General features: G+C 40.1%; 1 protein-coding gene across 1 annotated transcript in view; it reads left to right on the forward strand.

Annotated features, from left to right (window-relative positions):
* Window positions 1-839: 839 nt before the first annotated feature.
* The window catches only part of MDFIC2 (MyoD family inhibitor domain containing 2), a 45,472-nt gene continuing 25,981 nt past the window's right edge, over window positions 840-20,330 (forward strand). The window contains exon 1 of the mRNA XM_054838594.1: window positions 840-927. Coding sequence (XP_054694569.1) covers window positions 840-927 — 88 coding nt within the window. The remainder of the gene's footprint in view (window positions 928-20,330) is intronic.

Consider the following 20,330-nt stretch of genomic DNA (forward strand, 5'->3'; position numbering starts at 1 on the left):
CACACAGCAGGCAGGCAGAGAGTGCACTGCTCATCCTTTCGGTTTTGTCAGTGTATGGGAATGCTGGACATCAACACACAGCAAGGGATTTGGCCGAAAGCACTCCTCCTTGGCGTCTGAACCCTGCTGCTTTCACCCCCCGGTTGGAAGATACAGGTAAAAATAGAGAAATGCTTTAGCTAACTGGATTCAGTGAAAATATAAAGCAGTTAGAAGAAACCCGGACAGCCTGATCTTATTCCTAGCAGGCAATGGAAGTAAACCACAGTGTACGGGCTGATAGCTACTGTATACATAATACCCTCAGGTACTGTAACTTGCATGTGATTCTTTGCATTACAGCAAATAAATTGTCACAAGTGGCAGTAAAAATTTTTTTTTATACACTTTGTTCAAGTTGCCTTTATAAATATTTATCATTATTCACATAATTATACCTCTCTCTGACAGCAGGCTTTACAGCAACTTTGAACCACAACAAACAGGCATACTGGATGCCTCCTTTTTAGCCAGACCGTATCTATTCTGTGTTATGTGTACATCTATTACCAGCATGCTATGAGCATATCCCTCATTCATTTTATAATGGAATTTATAGTTACATTGCAAAAGAATCCATCTACAAACAGCAACTATGTAATATTGATAAAGCATTTAGGAACAGAACATAAATTTAATGACTGAGGTATTACACAGTATCAATAATCTGCAGAAAAAAATTGTGTCTGTGTAAGTAAGCACAATTTATTATAGCAGGAACCTAAACAGAGAACATATCTCTTTGCCAGAAACTTTCTTTAAAAGAACTTGACATCCCAAAATTCTTTTCTCCCCCATAGATGTCAGAAGCCGAGACAGACAAGGTAAAAATCAAATCAGCAGAAAGTTTTGAACATGACAAGCAAAATATTTCTTGGCTGAAAAAAGGTAAGTTACATTGCTGAGTTGTTAGTTACTGGTTTGTGTTCAGAGATATTTCTCATTTGTTTACTTATTTTTAAGTAAAAGACATAAGAATACTTTACAGGCTTAAATATGGCCAGGAATTTTTACCACATGAATTCCATAGTTTGACTTCTACAAAACATGCATGTACATTTGCTGATGGTACAGAAAGGCCTAAACTGCCAAATTTTAAAGTAACCTGAAAGCTCATTTTTTCTAATTTCCTTGCATTGCTGGGGACATTTTATTTGATCTGAACTATAAGCCACTAAGAAGTATGGACCGTCATCTTAATTCTGATGAAAAGTTTTATTAACTCAAGCTATTACTGAATTGGATTAATATTTGTTTGGTTCTCTCAAACATGAGTAAAGATCAACCTTGAATCTTTGGATGTGGCAGTGTGTTATCTTAGAATAAAGTAGCATCAGTTGTCAGCGGTTTATGAAATTCTCAGAAACAGAGAAGTTATAAAAACAAGTATAGGAGACCTTTCCAGCTTTAAAGGCTGAAAAATGTCAGGTATTAAGTAAATAATTTGTGTCAAATACTGGTGTTTCAAATATTACATTCTATTAGTTAAACTACTTAGAAGACAGACATACAATTGTAAAGGTTTTCTTATCGCATGTGCCTGCACGCATAAAGGAGGAAGGTTCTTAGGATATATTTCTTGCTGGAAAAATTGATTTTCCAAGTTAGTACATAGCTTATTATGTCTATGTATGTTTGTTGGTGATAGCAGAGTTCCTCTATTGTATTTCATACGCACACAAGAACAACATGAATTAAATAGCGTCTCAAAGCAGATGCCTTTCAAGATGCACGTGATACATATCAAATATCTGTGGTTAGGTGCAAATTATGTTTTTTAATGAGGACAGTTATATTCCAATCCTAACAAGAGTATTTTGGGAAGACTCAACAAGTGACCTCATATTTTGAATACATTAACTAGGGAGGTATTGAGGAAAAGGCTCATTTATAGCCACTATTATGTCATCTGTAAAATGTGCATCACTATTTTAAGCTCATGTAGTTAATTGTATGTTAGATCTTTTAGCTGCAAGGGGGTTGCAATAAAGTAGGCCTAAATTAACGTCTCTGCCTTGCAGTCTTCATTGTTTATGCAACACTTCTGCAGAATGGAAGTGGCATGCTCGAGCAGAGCTGACTGGCCAGCACGCGGGCTTTGTTTGGCTGGACACCCAAAATCCTCTGCTTGCAAGGCGTCAGCTAACTGCAGCAAAAGCTCTGCAAGCAGAAGATTTGCAATTTGAACATCACAGAGCGCGATACAGCTGAGTGAGGTCTGGGTCCGATCAAGACAGCATTGCACTTCAGTGCGTAAACAGCAAACACGTAGCTGAATCGAATAGGTAATCCGTCAGAATAGAGCGCAAAAGATTCACAACTTTGCAAAAGGAGTATGAAGGTACAGGGGACTTTAACCGGTCCATGCCTCTGAGCAGGATAAGACTGACGACGTGGGCTCTCAGAGTCCCACGCGGTTATTTATCCTCTGGTCCAGACCTACTCCAGTAGCCAGGTGGCATCTCCCACACCTGCACGTGCCGAGTTCATTTCACTTTAGCAATGCTAATCCACAATGTTTTATTTCTCCACTTCCTAAGGAGAGACCCCGTCCAGAGTTTCTATATGATTAGTAATGTTTTGATTGTTCAGTACTTGGAGAAGCTAACCTCTTTTTCCGAAAGAGCCAAACGCTGTCTATTGGCACCTCTTCTCTGTAAGGTGCCACAGAACAGAATTGGCCCTTGTAGGTCTTGTACAGCAGCTGAGCCAATAAATAGCTGAAACGTGTCTCATAAGGAAAGGAAATTTTCCTTGAGATAAGAATATGAACATTATTTTATCTTACATTGAAGTTTGCTTTTTAAAAATGTTGTTATTCTTTCTTTGCTTCAAGCACTTCTGTGGTACACAGTGGGTTTTTAGAATATGGTGAACCAAATTGTCTGGAGCAGAAGCTTAACTTCTATGTTTAAATGTTTTAAAAATACCTCACGTATAGATTTCAGACATTCCAATAAACAATGAATTGTGGAGAACAGACTTGTACTGTTTCCATCAGGCGCAGTAAGAAGACTATATGTTCTTTTAGCATCCAGTTTTAAAGAAAAGTTATTTTTATTCATGGTTTTGTATTGATTATTTGTTCCTTCTAAAAGAAACAATCATGAACCACATAGTATCAGAAATAAACAAAAAAATATAGACTAGGCTGTGGCTTTAGTATATTTCCTAGACTTCAGTTTTTTCCTAATGCTTTGCAAAATAATAGCTCGTGGACTGATATTTTGATGTTTACCTACTGCACTAAGATACTTTTTTTTTAATTGGTTTTCAATATTACAAGCTGTTTAATCAGGGCAGGGAGAGGGGAGATTTTAATCTGGCTACCAGTTATTTATCTTCTACTTTTTTTGGAAGAAGATACTTTGCTTCTGACTCAATATCTCTAAAAGTAGAAATCGAAGCCTCATTCTGGGGGAAAACTTCCACAAAGCAAAACAGAAACCAAACCGGTCTTGTAAAAAGTATTATAAAAAAACATTATGCTGTGCATATAGGATATCATGTCAGCAGGAACATCATACACAGTCCCTCTCATGCCTCTACCTCTCAGTAAGTCATTTGCACCCACTGCTGCGCTCCTGCACCCCTGCCAGGAGTGCACCAGAAGATTGACGGAAGTTAAAGATGACACAGGGGAAAATAACGCTGCACAAGAGAGGACAGTCTTGGAGAGAAAATTCTACATGATCATGGCCCTAAGCTGATTTTTTTTAACGGACAACGGCACATTTGCCCTCTCTATTTCTTGCTTATCCTACAAAGCTTTTTTAACGGAGGACCTGAGGTCCTCTGCAGCATCTAGAAGATTGTAGAACTATAATGAAATAATAATAAAAATGTAAACAGGGAAGCGGACCGGTAATTGTGTGCTCTGGCTTTGCTAGACTATCAGAAAGTCCTAAAACATCCCTATACCTCCTTAGCACTGAGGTCTGGATCGGGACAACAGCATAAGAGACTCCCTGGGTTGAGGCTGTGAATGAGAATGAAGAAACGGTCACAGTCCTATTCCAAGATGTCTCAGGGTGAAGAATTTATACCAGCAATCTTTTCTGATAGAATGGCATGTTCCTCAGGGCTATTATTTCTAAAGATCACACAATAGATGAGAAAAGCTGTGTTTGGAGGGCATGCATCAGACCATCACGTGCAAATCAGCCAGAATTGGTATGAACAAGCACCAAGAAGAGGCAGATCTGTTTGTCCGACCATAGCACTGATGAGAGCCAACTGAAGGAAAGCCTGGAACATGGGAGTAAAGCCAGACAGTGACTCCTATTTTGCGTAGGAGTGGAGGGAGTTATCTCTGCTTGCCGATTCACAAGGGGAAGAGATCTTCATTGGAGATGGGAGGTAGTTTTGGATGGAGATACGGAGTTGTCCATGCCAACGTCCAGAAAACATCAGGGCAGAGAGAAACATGGGCTCGTTTTCAAAGAAAAATTTGCAAAGTTATCTGCATTTCTGCCCTGAAAAACTAAAGCAGGAATCCTCAGCACATGCATTATCCCCACTTATACATGTTTTGCCCTGACCTGCAAAAAAATGACATAAATGACAAAGTGCATAAAATATGAATATGCATGTGTAAAAAACAGCCAACATAACTTAAAGGTAATATTAAAGGAATTTCCTCTGCATGGGTCTGTGTCCCCACCTGTTTCATGCACCTGCAAGACATGCAACCAGCAGACTATCACACCCCAAGCAAGAAACATCTCTGCAGGCTCCTAATCAAGCACAGTAATTAGAGGGTCCTGTGAAATCTGGAAGCTACACAAGACATGCCTTTAGAAACGCAGTACCCAAGGATGAGTAACACTCCCAGGGACTGACTCAGGGATGTTCCCACCTTGCACGGCACAGAAACGACCACAGAGCTGCCGCCTCCACATGCACCAGGGCTCTTTCCACCACGGTGGTGATTTAGTGCCAGATTAGCAGCCATCTGGTGGGAAGGGAGGTCAAAGCAGAGCTAAATTCACACCAGCCTCAGCATGTGGCTTTTGGTGTTCCTTACAAACATTTAATCTCTTGGTATCACTTGATGATTACAGCCATATGGATATGTGGGAGCAGGCAGGAGCTTATCTGACTGACATAAAGCTGTAAAAGGTGACACTGATTTTGCACAGGGGCCAGCAGTGATCTGTTTGCTATTTCTGCGCCCATTGCAAATGCAAGGGGAAATGTATGAGGGCCTAATACTGCCCTCCTACGGCTTCATCCAAAACTGGCCATGGCAGCCCAGGAACGCAGATCCAAGTTGCACAGAAATGAAATTTCATTTCAGGATATTTTCACACAAAGCCCTCCTGTTTTATGCTGCCCAGCTGTGTACACAAATGCCCTCCATATATAACTTCCAGTGAAAAGTTAATGAAATGGCTTCCTTGCTCTCCTGCCAAAAATATAACTGAAATTCTAATCTCAAGACTTTCTCCAAAATAGCCCCTTTCTGCACTAAAATTCTCATAAATCAGAAACATTTTTGTCTAAAATAAGCCTGTTTTCATTGTCTTGCAAACAGTAAAAAACCTAGCCCAAATTTCTTTAATCGGCTGCTCTAGCCAGCAGATTTTTGCTGTAGGGTGAAATTCAGCCCTGTGCTGAGGGTCAGTACAAGGTCAGCACTTAAACCATAAAATAGGGCTTAAGTGGTAAATAGAACCTCTGTTCAGGATTATATTTCACCCCTCCAAGGACTACAGTTCATATGAAAAGCGAGATTTACTCATATCACAGACCTGGATGTAGTGACATTATTCAAATAATACCTTATTCCAGAAATAATCCCATTGGGTGAGACTGTGCCACATTTCTTAGCGGTACATCCCAGAAATCCAATACAGGAGCAGACTATTCCTAACTGCACCACATCAAGACATCCCACAGCCTGGTCCTGGGGGTAACAGCAAAACCTCCCTACATCGCAGCACTCAGAAATGCCTTTTCCCCAGCACGCCCCTCTCACTGGTTACCCGGGGGCTTTAAGAGACCTTTACAAGAAGTAATAAAGTGGGAAGGACAAAACACACCATGAGACTGGTTTTGCAGAAAGAGAGTTGTCCTGGAGACACTTGGGGAATTCCTCAGTTTTTTCACAACCTTCCAGCTTTTTACCTGGCTTGCAGGGGCTGGGGTAACCATTACAAGGCTTGTACTTTGGTTTCAGGGAGATTAATCTCAGCAGAGCGTTCTGATCCAACATGCATTCCCACGTTTAGGGAGCTAAATGACATTTTTAGAATTTCTTTCTAAAGTCCCAGAAGTCATTGAATGCAATTTTACATACACCCTTGGACACTTGCTTCCTGAATTTTGCTGACTTTTGTCCAGAAGCTTTTTTCACTCTTCTTCAAGCCTGAATTAAGTCATTGGATTGAAAAGCTTTATAGAAGACTGATAGCAAAGAAATACCTTTCAGTTTCATGTAACAGAAAATGCCAAATGCTTCTAAGATGAATGCTGTAATCCAAGCAGACTGCTTCCAGATAAGAACCACAAAAAAAAGCACACATTTAAAAACCGATGACAAGGATCCCAGGGGACTCAAATTCCTGGAAGATGCCTTGTCAGCTTCAGAACTATGACCAAATGAATTAATCAAGACAACCCTTCCTTTAAGTTGTAAAACAGCAGATTTAAAGACTCTCTTCCAATGGAGAGGGAGTATATGAAATCTGCAATGGTCCCAGCTCACCACTCCTAATTATAGTTTTATAAACTGAGTGGTCCTTGATCTTTGAACTGGAGGGTCCTTGGAGATGTAAGACTTTGAATACTGCCACAAAAGTGAAATGAATGTACAGTAAAGACAGTGGTACTTCTCTAGATGATAGGGTTAAGTTTAAAGTTGCAGTTCTATACTGGATATAGACTGTAAAAATATAAGCGAAGGTTTATTTAGGTTGCCTTAAGTGAATTTGTTCCACAAGGGAAGAGAAAAGTCTCTTTCATTCAACTGCCAATGCTGGGGAAGACCTGAAGATGTTGCTTCATTCACCCCTGGAAGTTTTCCGGACCAATTCTGTTCTTTGCTGTACTTCAGCAAAATATTCAGAATTTTGCCCTCAGTTGTGTCAGTAGAGCAAAACATGGAATAACAATATAGATGCTCGTTAGTTGTTGATTTTCTCAGCAGCATATACATTAGAACAGAATCCACATATCCCAGGGCCTCCATAGTACTTCCGACTTAAGATGGCAAACTGTGGTGCATGGAAAATCTGAGCCTAAGGGTCAGTGTCATAGCAATGAGTAATTCCATTAAAGCAATGGAGCTGCATTGACTTGCAAAAGATTTAATTTGTCCCAGTATGTTTAAGAGATACTTGTAATCATCTTAGGGCATCAATGAGGCAGGAGGAATGAAGCAACATGTCTCATTTTTACCACCTCAATTCGTAGAGGGAAGGGTCAAATGCCATATTGGTCTTCTAGATCTAAGGTAATACAACCCAGAAAGATACCTGTACTAAACAGAATAACTAACCTGGATGATAAAGAAAATTCAGTACTAATAAAAGCCATATTTCAGAAGCTTCCTAATTTTTAGTGTTTGATCATATATCTGCTCCATATTAGGGATGTCATTGGCATTATATTCCAATACATGTATCACTTCCATGGAGTCATTTGCTTCTCCTCAAGATGGAAGTGGAGCTCAACGTTGGTGTCTTTAACTTTACCCTACATTTCTGAAAGCTCAAAAAGTTTTTGTATTCCTTCGAGTCTGGAGTAATGCAAATGGCCTCAGGGTTATTATGAGTTTCTTCTGGAGGGAGACAGTAAGACCTTTGAATCTAATTGGGTATTGGATGTTTAGAAACTATGAAAACCAGACATTTCAAACCTATTAATGAGCATTTAGTTAGTTTATAGAACTTTCAATTCCTTGATAGGAATCCCATCAAAACAACTACCATGCAGGCCTGATTGACCCTGAGCTTGAAGGCAGGACAGTTGTGGATGTAAGCAGTGCAGTATCAGTTTTCAGAAGGCATTTTATAGGCCTGCAAGATTATACATGGATACGTAGAGCCAGACTGACAGTCACATAGAAGTGTAACAATCACTAGTATTGGAGGGGTTCAGTGAAATATTTAAAGATAACTAAATTCTATAAAAAAAATAAGCCTCCCCTCTTCTCATTGAAGATTTACGATCATTCTCCAAAATACAACTGCTTCTAAGCACTTGAGAAGTGCAATAGTTGGGCAAACCCCTGGGCATGCTGGTTGTCTCTTGCCTATGAAAGATATTACAGGAAAAGTTTAGAGAAAGAACAAAAGTGGAATATCCATTGCTTGCTGAGGAATTATTTTTCCATCTATTTTTTAAATAAGCATTTAAATCTAAATCCAAAGGGAAAGATACTTAAACATGAAGAGTGACTGCTCTAAGTGTCCAATAATAAGATACTGGACATAAAAACCTTATCAGAACAGCTTAGTGATTAGTGAGTAGTTCTGGGACTTCAGGTTTTAGCTGAGAGCACATGATTGTATGAGAGGACTCAAATTCACACCTTCCAGAAGAAAAGTCTGGTCCCCAGCTATCAGAGACTCCATATAATATTGTGGTTTGGAGATTCTCAAGTGTCTATGTCTGGATGGGCTACTTAGAGTTCATTGCTCCAGAGGGAGATGAACAGACACTACAGCCCACTAGGTAGGACACCTGCATGAAGGACAGAATATTTGCTCTAGTCCCTGCTAGAAAGAATATTCAGCTATCCAGTAAAAAGTGGAAAACAGGTGGTCTCAACACACTGCTGAGAGCAGGCAGAGAGCGATTTGAGCCTGGGCCATGCCCAATCCACCAGCTGCTCTCACCAGCAAGGATCTCACTCGCATAGATGGGAAGGGACTAGAGCATCTCCTCCTGCTCCATCTCAGGACCACTGGCTGGCAGAGGTGCCCAATGCAAGTGGTGCAGCCATAAGTACGTTAGGGTGGTTCTTCATCCCATTCCTTCCAGTAGTTTTCCTACTTTTGTTTCCTCACCTCTCCTATCAGCTTATTGCTCCCAGTTACCCGATCCTCTGCACGTGCTGTACAGAAAGTTGAACCTGGGACTCTGGTGCCTGCTGGGCAGAAGGGCATATGCAAAAGTTAGGTGCTGAAGCCCTCAGTGTCAGCCAGCTTTCTTTATAGCTCTTACTTCAACTGAGGTTCATATCTTTGAAGAGAATTGCACAAGGCCTCTTTACCACCTAAGCGATATTTAAGTGATACAGAGCTCTTTGCTATCCCCCTAAACTAAATTAATTTTTATTTTAAAGGAGTCTGTCTTCGGGTCTCCTGATTATATAGTCTCATTTTAATTTCAGTCTTTAATCTGAATAAACACATTAGAAAAATACAGACACAATTAACTTAATCATAAATTCAGATGGATTGTTTATTATCTGTCTACTTAATGTGCTTATGATTGCAGCAGTTAAACATGATAACGTTTTCTTCTCTCACACATAAATGAATATACACAGTACAGAAATACGTGCAGGAAGAAAAGCTTTGCCTGAATATGTCAGTAGGCTCCAGAGATAGAGAAGTAGATGCACTGCTCACTGTTGTGCTTTACAGAAAAACACAAGCATTGCCATGATAGTGTTGAGACATCCGAGAACTGATTACTGAAATTATCTTGTTCTTGCTGAAATATGCCTACACATAGTTTCAAAAGAAAGAAAATGCTATTGCAGCAAAGATGTAGATAGGAACACTATTTTGCTGTACCACTGCACCTGCAATTTAAAAGCAGAGGTGTAGATTTTGGGTCAATAAGATCACTTGAGTTCTTCAGACTAAAATACAGGTCAAATCAGTGTCTTCCTACTGAAGCCAACTCAGACATTGGATTTACAAAGAAGAGTTTTCTGCTGTGTGATCTTCATAAAGATAGTTGTCTTAAAAAAGGGTTAAACCTTTTTAACACCAAATTGTCTGTTTTATTACACACCCATGGCAGCTAACACATGTGCCAAAATGCTATCACATATCCACAAATACTTGGATGCCAAAATTGAAGTTCAAATATGATTCTTCCTGTTCCCACAGCATGTTGAAAGTAAACAATTATTTCAAGCATGCATTGAGTAAAATTAGTGATTATTACTCAGATAGGCTTTTCTGTCATTAGACTAATTTTTTAATGGCCACATAGTATTCCACAATGAAGTTATTTGGCTTTGTATTATTCAAATTTTAGCTAAGTTTAAAACACACTACACTTTTTTCCCCCCAAACAAGAACCATTTATCATCTTTGTTGCCTCACTCTTGGTTCTCAGATAAAGCAGCCCCAACCACATGTTCTCATTATGTACCACTAAAGCTAAATTCAGACTGGTGTTTCCTATCTCTAGCCTTCCTAGAGTTTCTGACTTCGGTATGTTGACAGTCAGAAAAAGGGTCTTCGAAGTTAACTTCACCCTCTTAACCCATGCTTCACGCTGCTTTGCATGACACTTACCATTAATACATAGGCCTTAGAAATAAGTTCAGAGAAGTCTTAGAAAAAACAGAGCACATCCTCAGGTAATTACAATTTTGTAGGGCTGCTTCATGCAACGTACTTTTATGAAATGCTGTTCTTTCAACTTTCTACCTTGTGAGCTGCACTTGCTCTGCACACTTGTTGGATACCAAAGTAGTCAATATTAAACTAAATCACAACTTCTCTCTTGTTGGTTAACAGAAGCTTAATACACTGGTCAATCCGTGCTACATGTATAACAATTCTGAATTTGACTCAGGCCAAGTTGAAATGTAGTGCCTTCTAAGATTGTTGTATGAAAATATGACCTGTGTTGACTGCTGGTCCTAAATTTACATCATAGCTGATAAATCAGTTGGTACTCCTGACTGAAAATAGTACATGGGCAAAGGGGAAGAAAGAAAGATGAAAGAATAGATGAAAGCAAATGTAAACTTCTTCACAAAGTTGTGACCAAATGTATTGTCTTCTTCAGATATTTAAAGTGTTTATTATTTTTTAAAAAGTCTATTGCTATAAAACAAGACAAAACCACTAGCATAAAGTATTTGAAATATGTCTATTTCAGCTTTCAGCTAAGCTATGATGGGATTTTGTTTCCAGTTTGAATATCTACATGAAGCTCACAGGCTATTTGAATCATAAACACTTTGGGCAACAGAAGTTTCGGTATCTTATTTCTAGCAGAACAACCTGAGCTATAGTGACTCTGAGTTTCACTTATTGTCACTTCTAGCTGGAAACACCATTCCTCAAGGTGCCTACTAGGGACAGGGACATTGCAGAGGACCCCAGAGACAGGCTCTGCAGACACCCTGCTGAACCCAAGAGGGACCTCCACCGAAGTCAGTCAGCTTTGGGTCAGGTTTTTGGTGTGCTCATTTTTGGCACTGTTCACGTAGCATACGCAGGCAAGTAACAGAAGTGAAGCAAGCAGCAAGGCAGGTGCTGTGAATAATATTCTTGTTATGAAGATGATGTGCTATCAAGAAGGTTTTCTGACATTACGTAAATGCACATGGCCTGGCTTTACCTACGTTTCTCCAAAAGCTCATTCCACAGATGGACGCCCCAAATTCAGAAGATTTTCCTTCTCATACTCGGTTCCTAACATTATGATCGGCCCTGTCCCAGCAAAGATGATAATCACTAGGCAAAGAAAGTCCAAACAGCAGTGGAAGCTCCCCCAGCTCTCGCTTGGAGGGAATCACGAACAGTCGTAGAAGGATAGTACAGTCTCCACGACTTAAATTTTTTTTCATGAAAAATAAATAAAATATAAAACTAAGCAGCGGTTTTTACAGTATGACACAGCAGTATTACTTGCATTAGGCCAATTTACCACTTATGATAGCAGTAATAGCACTAAAAGCCAATAAAAGCGGTCTGTTCGTTCAGAGATTGGCTTTTATGGCTTATTCTAAATATTATCAAGTGAATCAAAAGCTGTCATTATAGTGTCTAAAAAGCCTTCGTACCTTGTAAGCAAACAGTGTGACTTTGACAAATAATCATTAATATGCCTGTGTGAGACCAGGGCTAAAAGAGAAAGAAAAAGGAAAACCCAATATTTCACTTTACATAAGTCATTAAGATCATTTCAGTTAAATTTCACTCAAAATAAAACAGTTTTATATGTAAAATGCCATAGTTTTCCCAAGTTGGTTTTTTTTAATCTATGAATATACTTTTTCATAAAATAAAAACTTGTCAGATAATTGAACTATACTGAAATATTCTCATCAGCTTTGGGAAAACAAGTGATGCACATGTCTGGGTAGTGTCTGTTGGGCCAACATCTAACCTAACTGGTCCTTGGCTCCCATCCTGCTTGCCAGAAGCTGTGACAAGCACAGCACCACTCCCCCTCTTCTCACTTCCCAGGAGAAGGTATGCTCCTATAGAGCTGGAAGAGCGTAATTTACTTCATCTCCCATCTCATTCCTGGCTGGTTACTCTTGCAAGAAGCTCAGAGGAGCAGAGCCAAGGCTTTAGCAGCTCTTGGCTGCACTCTACCCACATCCTGCCCACCTGGATGGGAACAGGGGTGTCCAGAGACAACTATGCTCTCTATTGTATGCAGGGCAGACATTGGATATATAGGATTTCCTCTTTCCCAGTATTCCTTGCTTCCGCCCAGCAATACTAGGGCAAGTCCTCCTCAATGCTGCACAGCCCAAGTCACTACCATTTGCCATTTCTAGTCTTTAATCCTCTTGAATGGCACTGCCCAGAGTGCAGTCACCAGCAATGGCTTGGGATGAAGGTTTGGGCTTACCACTGGCTGCCTAAGACAACTATTACTGGCAACATTGCAGTGATTCACATGTAACTTCCTGAGATGGTTGAGTTTGAGAAAGGACGGAGGCAAAGAGACAGACAGGAGAAAACACCCTTATTACTACCCTTGTACTGTCACATCAGTGTCCAAGATTGCTTCTTCATGCTCTCGTACTGCGTAACCTGATAGACCTTACAGATGAGTTACTGAAGGTCACACACGTCCAGCTAGGTAGCCCTGCTGGGTCTATAGAAGAGCCCTCATCTCTTTTGGATCCCAGTGGATAGACATTATCTGGACTACCTGGAGAGAGGCTCACGCAGACAAGGTGGAAACACAGCAGGAACTTCAGGACATCATCCGGGATGGGCCATCATCTGGCACTGGGATGACTCCATGAAAAGGGTGAGCACATCACCACATGAAAAGGGTAGGTACTGGGAAGGTTGGGTATTGATTATATAACAGTTCTGGCTACATAATCAAGACTTTTCTCAATTAAAGTATTTGGACTGTTAAAACATTAACAGGACTAACAGTAAAACCTTAGCTGCACACCCACTGTGTGCCCTTAATGCCCACTGAAAGATCTTTCAGTGCAATGTCAGCAAGAGGGTTTGGGACCCCCAGTTATTCTCAGCACCCTACAAGGAGTCTGGCCTTAGGTCTGTGGGCCACAGCGGTTCCTCAGCCCGCAAGCAAGCTGTGGCAACTTTTAGCCATGCTGGCAGACATCCAGGCTCTGAACTCAAGACCAGGGTGTGCAACCATGGCAAGAGCCTGGGATAAACTGTGTGCCTTTTGCCAGGCATGGCCACCTGTCAAGTCTCATGCATTGAGTGCAAGCCTTGGGCAGTTGGCTCAAGCATTCATGCTCCCACAGCAAGCGCTGCGTCTCAGGGAGTTTTGTTGCCTATTGCTATTTACAGGTTCTGGGGCCCCACTGGAATGGCAAGCTAGCGTGCTTGCAGTTGACGGCGTTATGTGATACGTTGTGCAGCTGCACAGAGTGCATGGGCTAGCAGAAACATGTGGTGCTGCTCTGCCAGGGGAATTATTCCCCCAACACGGTCCTTTAAGGGCCACGTGTGTTTTGCTGGCAATTTATGTGAGCAGAAAACCAACAGACCTCCCATTCCAAGCTTCTAATTTCTTTGGCTATTTTTTCCATAGATTAGAGATCTCTCCAGAAACACTGCGTTAACAGTAAGGTAGGAAGATCCCACATAGAAACTGATACACCAGGTTTTGTCTAAGGCACCCAAAAGCATGGCAGGAAACCTGTTAGAATCTTCTGCATGCTTGCATTTATCCAAGAAACAGTGTATATAATTCTATAAGTCTATACCAAATAGAGTTTCTTCCCTAAAAATACCCACTAAATTATGGGTTTGATTATTTCAACCCAAGGAGTGAAAGAGTAGGTAAGAACAGTTTATCTGTTCACAAGAATAAAAGGACTTTGGTCCGTTTGAATCTCCTCTTTCAGGCAGAGTGTCTAGCAGCCACTGAGCTCCCTTCCAGACCCAGCACAAACTGTTCATCTGCTTTTTTGTGCCCAGGCATAAGCTGGTTCAACAGAGGGTCAATAACCAAGGCCCAGAGAGCATAAGCTGCTGATGGAAATTAATAGTGCCAGTGTTACTCTTCTGTTTCCACCAATGGTATTTTGCAGTACTGATTTCAGTCTCAAGCATTCCTATAAAAGGGTAAGAAAAGATTTTATAAGCACAAAGTTTCGAGTGGTTTGGCCTGTTTGCTTTTCATGTCATGGGTCTGCAATGCATGTATTCATCACATACAGTTCTCCTGTATTATTTTTCCCAAGGGCTCAATCGCCCCATACTTTAGCCCCACCTTCATCTCTGTCACACACAAGTTCTTTATTATTGCTGAAGAAAATCAGAGCATGAGACTACGTGCAACCTGAAACAACCTATGAAATGCTGACAAAAAGCAAACATCTAATATGATTCTTTTGACCAAGATTGCAAGAGTGAAGTCACTAAAATTACTCGTATGCTTGAAGTTAGGCTTGTGCTTAGTTGTGTTGCTGAATCTGCTTCTGATAGAAGAGGAAGAATTCCTTGGCCTAGATTAGAGGCCACATCTTGGGTATAATGTTGCCCTGTTTCTAATTGCTAGTGTGACTCAGAAACTGTATCTTTCCCTCCACCTGAGAGACCACCTGGAGAAATACATTTTTCCTCAAACTTTGCACAAGAGCCCAAAATTTGGCTTTAATATAATACATATTTTCCTTTTTTCCTCCCCTCTAATGAGGCACATTAATATTTTTACCTGCACGTACTGTGTTTTGTTAATGGGAAATTTTTCAAGCACTGTGTGGTAATGGACTGTGGGATATGGGATTATATATTTATTATTCTCAAGAGCACTGTGTAGACCATACCAGTAAGTTACAAGCAGACTGGTAGAACAGGGTCTGAATTCTGGCAGGAGATCTCTTCCAAGCTTGCCCGTTAGGCTGCATTTGGCCCTGCTTTAAAACTTTATGCAGACTGAGCTATGGTTGCTTTGGTCAACTGTGCTACAAACACGCTGCACCGAGCACTCTGCTTTGGGTCATCCGTGTCAAAACCAGAGTGACCTGGTGGCCAAGGAGGAGTGCTTCCAGCAGCTGACCACTATGGTTTGTTGCACAATATAGGAAAAAGTTGCTATACCCAGAGATAACAGCACAAGTTGTTAGTCACGGTGTGCTTCCATTGACAGAAAAAAGCACGCTCTGCCCCTGGAGGTTGTATTTATACACAGTGATGTCTAAATCTATCTGTGTGCGAGTTTACACAAGCATGCTACAGTCAAATACATCCTCACCTTCTCTCCTGCCACAATAGGTCAGCCTAGATTTTTCAGTGTGGTGGCTTTTACCGAAATGAAAGGCATTTCTTGCACAGCAGAGACTGTCATTTTAAGGTGAAAAAGCCTGCTTTCACCCCCGAGGGAAAGTTGGAGAAAGTTTCATGGCTTCGCCCTTTGTAATATTCCGATTTGTCTGCAGCGAGAGGAGGAAATAAAAACTAATGGAAAGAGACATTCTTGGATCAAACCTGAATACTTCCAAGAATGCACTCACAGACTGTACTCATAAACACTTAAAAGAAACAATTGCTGGGTCAAATGATTCATAAAGTCCAGCTTTGCTGAGGCATATATTTACCTTTACTAATCAGGTTAAAAACATTACAAATTTTTACTTTTAATTTGAGAGTCAAATCCTTTTCAGTCATTAACAACTAAAATAGCCTATTCGCTCCATGAAAGTGATTAACAGGAGTGGAGGTGAAGCAATTACTTAGAAGTGTGAAATGAAGTCTTTCCTAGATTTGGACATCGGGACAGGAACATACTGTACAGCAAAGCAAGAACAGTTCAGATCCCAACTTGGGATTATTTCATCTCCCCCTATGCCACCAGTTATCCTGAAGAACTGAGGCATTTTACAGCTTGAGACAAAGTAAACTTTTATACCTAATGCTAAATTAGATACACCTAATGCTTAGATATTCTGAATATCCAGGTTTCTGGGTAGCTGAAACCCCTAATTGTGTGTGCCAGTGCCCAGCACTTCTTAATGAAGATGAGCTCTGCATGTTACCCAGAAATAAACAGAACTCAAGATTAGTAGCTGAAGATGAGGTAAAGATCAAAAGGACTGCCATTGGCTTTAATGACAGAAAGGATGAGCCCTTAAAAATGCCAGTACTGAATTAGTAGAACCTGGCTTTCCCTGATTCTGTCTCATTTCCTAGTATTTGCTTTATTACTCTTCCAAAAAAAACAAGTGGCAGCACTTTTTTTTTTGGCCTGCAATAACCTAGTTTGTGCAATGCCAGCCTGTTCAAAGTCTTCATTTAATTTTACGACTGTGGCCCTAGAATTGGTTTTAAACCAGCTAAACTTTTGCTCCAGAAAGTACAACACTCCTGAGACAGCAGATGCTAACAGGCTTGTACATAAGTTTTAAGAGGTCCCTTTCCAGGACTGGCCATGCTGACCTTCTCCCATCAAGGTCCCACTAGAATGCAGGTTGTGTGTAAAATTAGAACCGGATCCTGTAAGTAACTCCAAACCTTCAATTCTCTTTGCCAGGAAAGCAACAGTCATCATCGGCCAGGTACAATACTGGAGTTATTGACACGGAACTTGCCTTGGAATGTATGTAAATTTACCCTGAAGTTATTTAGAGAGTCGATTTTCAATTTTCTTCGTCTACATTGTCCATGACGTACATCATAAAATCCTTATTTACCCTCAGGTGAAGGCTACCTAAACTATGGCTGGATAAGAGGTCTATTTGCTTTGTTTGACTAGTGCAAGCTCTCCCATATCTAATGACTATTGGAATTATTGTGCAATCTTTTTAGCTTCTAATACATATTAATTTGTAATATACAAAACCATTCAAATAAATAATTGTGCAGACTGAATAAAAAAGCAATTTAAACTCCCCCCCCCCAACTGGAGACACTTTTTACAAATAGTTCTTTTAAGTAGTCTTAATAGTATCTCTTTAATATTGCCATTAAAATTCACCAGAGTTCAAGAGCAGAGCAAATTTACATCTGTTAAAATAATGGAATTGACACTGATATTACATCATTGCTATTTTAAATAATCATTCTTCATAATTCTAACCTACTTGCTTTAAGTTGCAAATAAATGGCTTGTTCCTACTTTCATCAAAGTCGATGGCAAAACTCCCTTTGGCTTTCAGGGAGCAGCACCTAGCTTTAAAGACAGGGGGGCCTCTGGTGATATGTGGTGGGGTTTGACTGCATTCACTAACGCAGCAAGGACTAAATCTCTCTGAAGGAAAAATTACTGAGGACTCCAGTCAGATGGGATAATTGTACTGGACTAGCCTGTTCCCAAAAATCAAGAAACTTGATAGACTACGCTGAATTTCAAGGGAGTTACAGTTGTTCTGCTTAGTTTCACAAGAAAGCAACATTTTGTACAGGTGGTTTCTTTGCCATTTTAGAGCAATTTTGTGGTTTTTCCTTCCTTAATATTTTGGGAGAGATTGTTTGAAGAGAAGTATAATGGAAACACTCACAAATTCACTTTCTCTTGGGAGAACATTAGAAGTTTCACTGAAATTACATAAGTGTTCTTCTATGAAAAATTCAAACTGAACCTAAAGAAATTAAAAATATCATTATACACAGCTGGAAAGCCACCTAGAAAATTAATCAACGTAGTCCTCTCCCCTCATTACAGAAGAAACACAGAGGATGAAGGTTATAACTAAGACTATTTAGAACTGGAGAAAAATACGATTTTTACTACCCATTTAACACACAGAAGAACAAAGTTTGGTACCTGGCTATTCCTAGGCTGCCTTTGTGTTCTTCAGAGAAAAAAAGAAAAAGAAAAATCAGTGTGCATACCACAGCTTATCATCTGTAAAATCACCACAGATCAGTTACTTAAGCAGACCTCAAGTTTTCAGGGACAGAAGTGTTTCAGCTATACCTGCACTGAGCATTTAGTCTGACAGATTTCTGGCCATGGCAAAAATCACCAGTCACTACAGTTAACTTTCTGCTAATGCATTGCTAAAATATGTTGAACATTTATTGAAGAATAACCACCAGCTGAGTCTTAACCATAATTTTGCACTGCAGTATAGGGCCTGTTAGATGTTATCTGGGAGCCAGAGAACTTCATTAACACTATCATAAAAGCTAAAGCAGAATCAATCCCTTGTTCTATCACCACTGACACTGCCTATTATAAATAAAGTATCTACCAAACCTCAGCAAGTTTAGGTCCTAACTGAAGCGGCAATTGCCTTGGCATCTTTAAGAGTAATTAAGTTTAAAAATACCCCACACATGAGAAAAAATACAACCCTTTAATGTGAAGAAAAGCATAAGTAAGCAGCACCAAGACCAGGGAGGAAACACTGAACTATTCCAGAAAAATCAAGTTTTGAAGAACCTACAGCGCTGACTGCTTTACTCCACTTGGAGTTACTCATCCCAATACATTTCTTTCTGCTTCCTCAGCAGGACACCTGCCATTATGCTTATTTGGGAAAAGAAAAAACATAGCTTGGACAGTAGGGAAATATCCTCCAAGCAAGGAGGATTAGGGAATGCTCTGCCTCAGGAAGTGTTTCGGGCACTGTCACTTGATGGTGTCTAAGAAGACATGAGAAGGAAAACACCTAAGGGATTAGCCTACAGAGATTTTTGTGTCATGCAGGCTGGGACTAGCTGAACTAGGAGGTCCTTTCCAGATGCATCATCTGTGATTCTTTTTGGCACCATTCCTCAGCTTTAAAACATACCATCTTCCCCCATGCCAGTGGCACTAACACAACATGATGTCTAGTGCAACTCAGCCTTCAGAATAGCCTTGAATCACACGGCAAACCAGTGCTGTGCAATTAAATAAGTTACAAATAAGGCTTTCATAAGCCATTTACTTTTTTGTGGCTTTCCAACCATGCTAATAGGAAGAAACAGCATATACCTGACATGAAAGACCAGTTGTTGGCAGAACCCTCATCACTGGGGGAAGGAGGAGTATCCAAATATGTCTGTCTATCCCAATCTAATCAAACATATATATTATAGAAACTATTTTTAGATTATAAATATATAGTCTAGATTCTTCATTCCAACACTATTCTTTTCTAACACTAAAACCTGCTTATCTGAAGACTTCACATAGCTGCGGAAGCCTTCATGGGAAGAAATATGTTCTCATGTCATCTATTTGTAGCTTTCCGTGCCGTGACAACGGAGGCTGGCCTGGTGTTTCTATATATGAACGCTTCCCAGGTAGCGGAACAGCTACCGCAGATTGCCTGGCACCTGCTCAAGGATGAGGTGAACAGAAAGTAAAGTAAAAGTATTTTTGTTTCATCAAGAACATCTTGGCCAAACCACATTTGTAGCAGATAAAAACTGAGGAAAGTGTAAACTGATGGGGAATGGAATCTTTTATTATTTTGGGAGCATGAAAGGGTGAAATCAGAGTTCTGAACTTGAACAGGTTTAAGATGGAGTGGAACAAAAATGGCAGGTGCTGGGGAGAAATATCATTCTCAGGATAAGTATTTTCAAAACCTGGTAGTTACATTTTGCTAGTTCTAATCTTCTTTTAATGAAATAACTTCTGAAAAGGGAATATAAAAACATGGAGCCTGAATGCCAATAGAAACATATTGTAAGTATGATACATCACCAACAAGTCTACTGCTGCCGGGTTAAGAAAAAACCTAATGCACTTAGAAGAACCCTCTTTTGCTTTCTAATTTTTTTTTTGAAAGATCTGACTCTCTTTAATAGAGCAGCTATTAAGAGAAACTAATTATGATTTGATTTTTAAGGGCCTGGATTTTCTCTTACATGTATCATTCTAACTCAGGAGTAAGCCCATTCAAGCAAATGAGATGAGGTTGGTGTGAACGAATTTAAGTGTGATCAGAAGCAGGACCCAAGATATTTATGGATGGAGTGAGT

The sequence above is a fragment of the Grus americana genome, chromosome 11 (assembly GCF_028858705.1).
Source record: "Grus americana isolate bGruAme1 chromosome 11, bGruAme1.mat, whole genome shotgun sequence".
NCBI classification, from domain to species: domain Eukaryota; kingdom Metazoa; phylum Chordata; class Aves; order Gruiformes; family Gruidae; genus Grus; species Grus americana.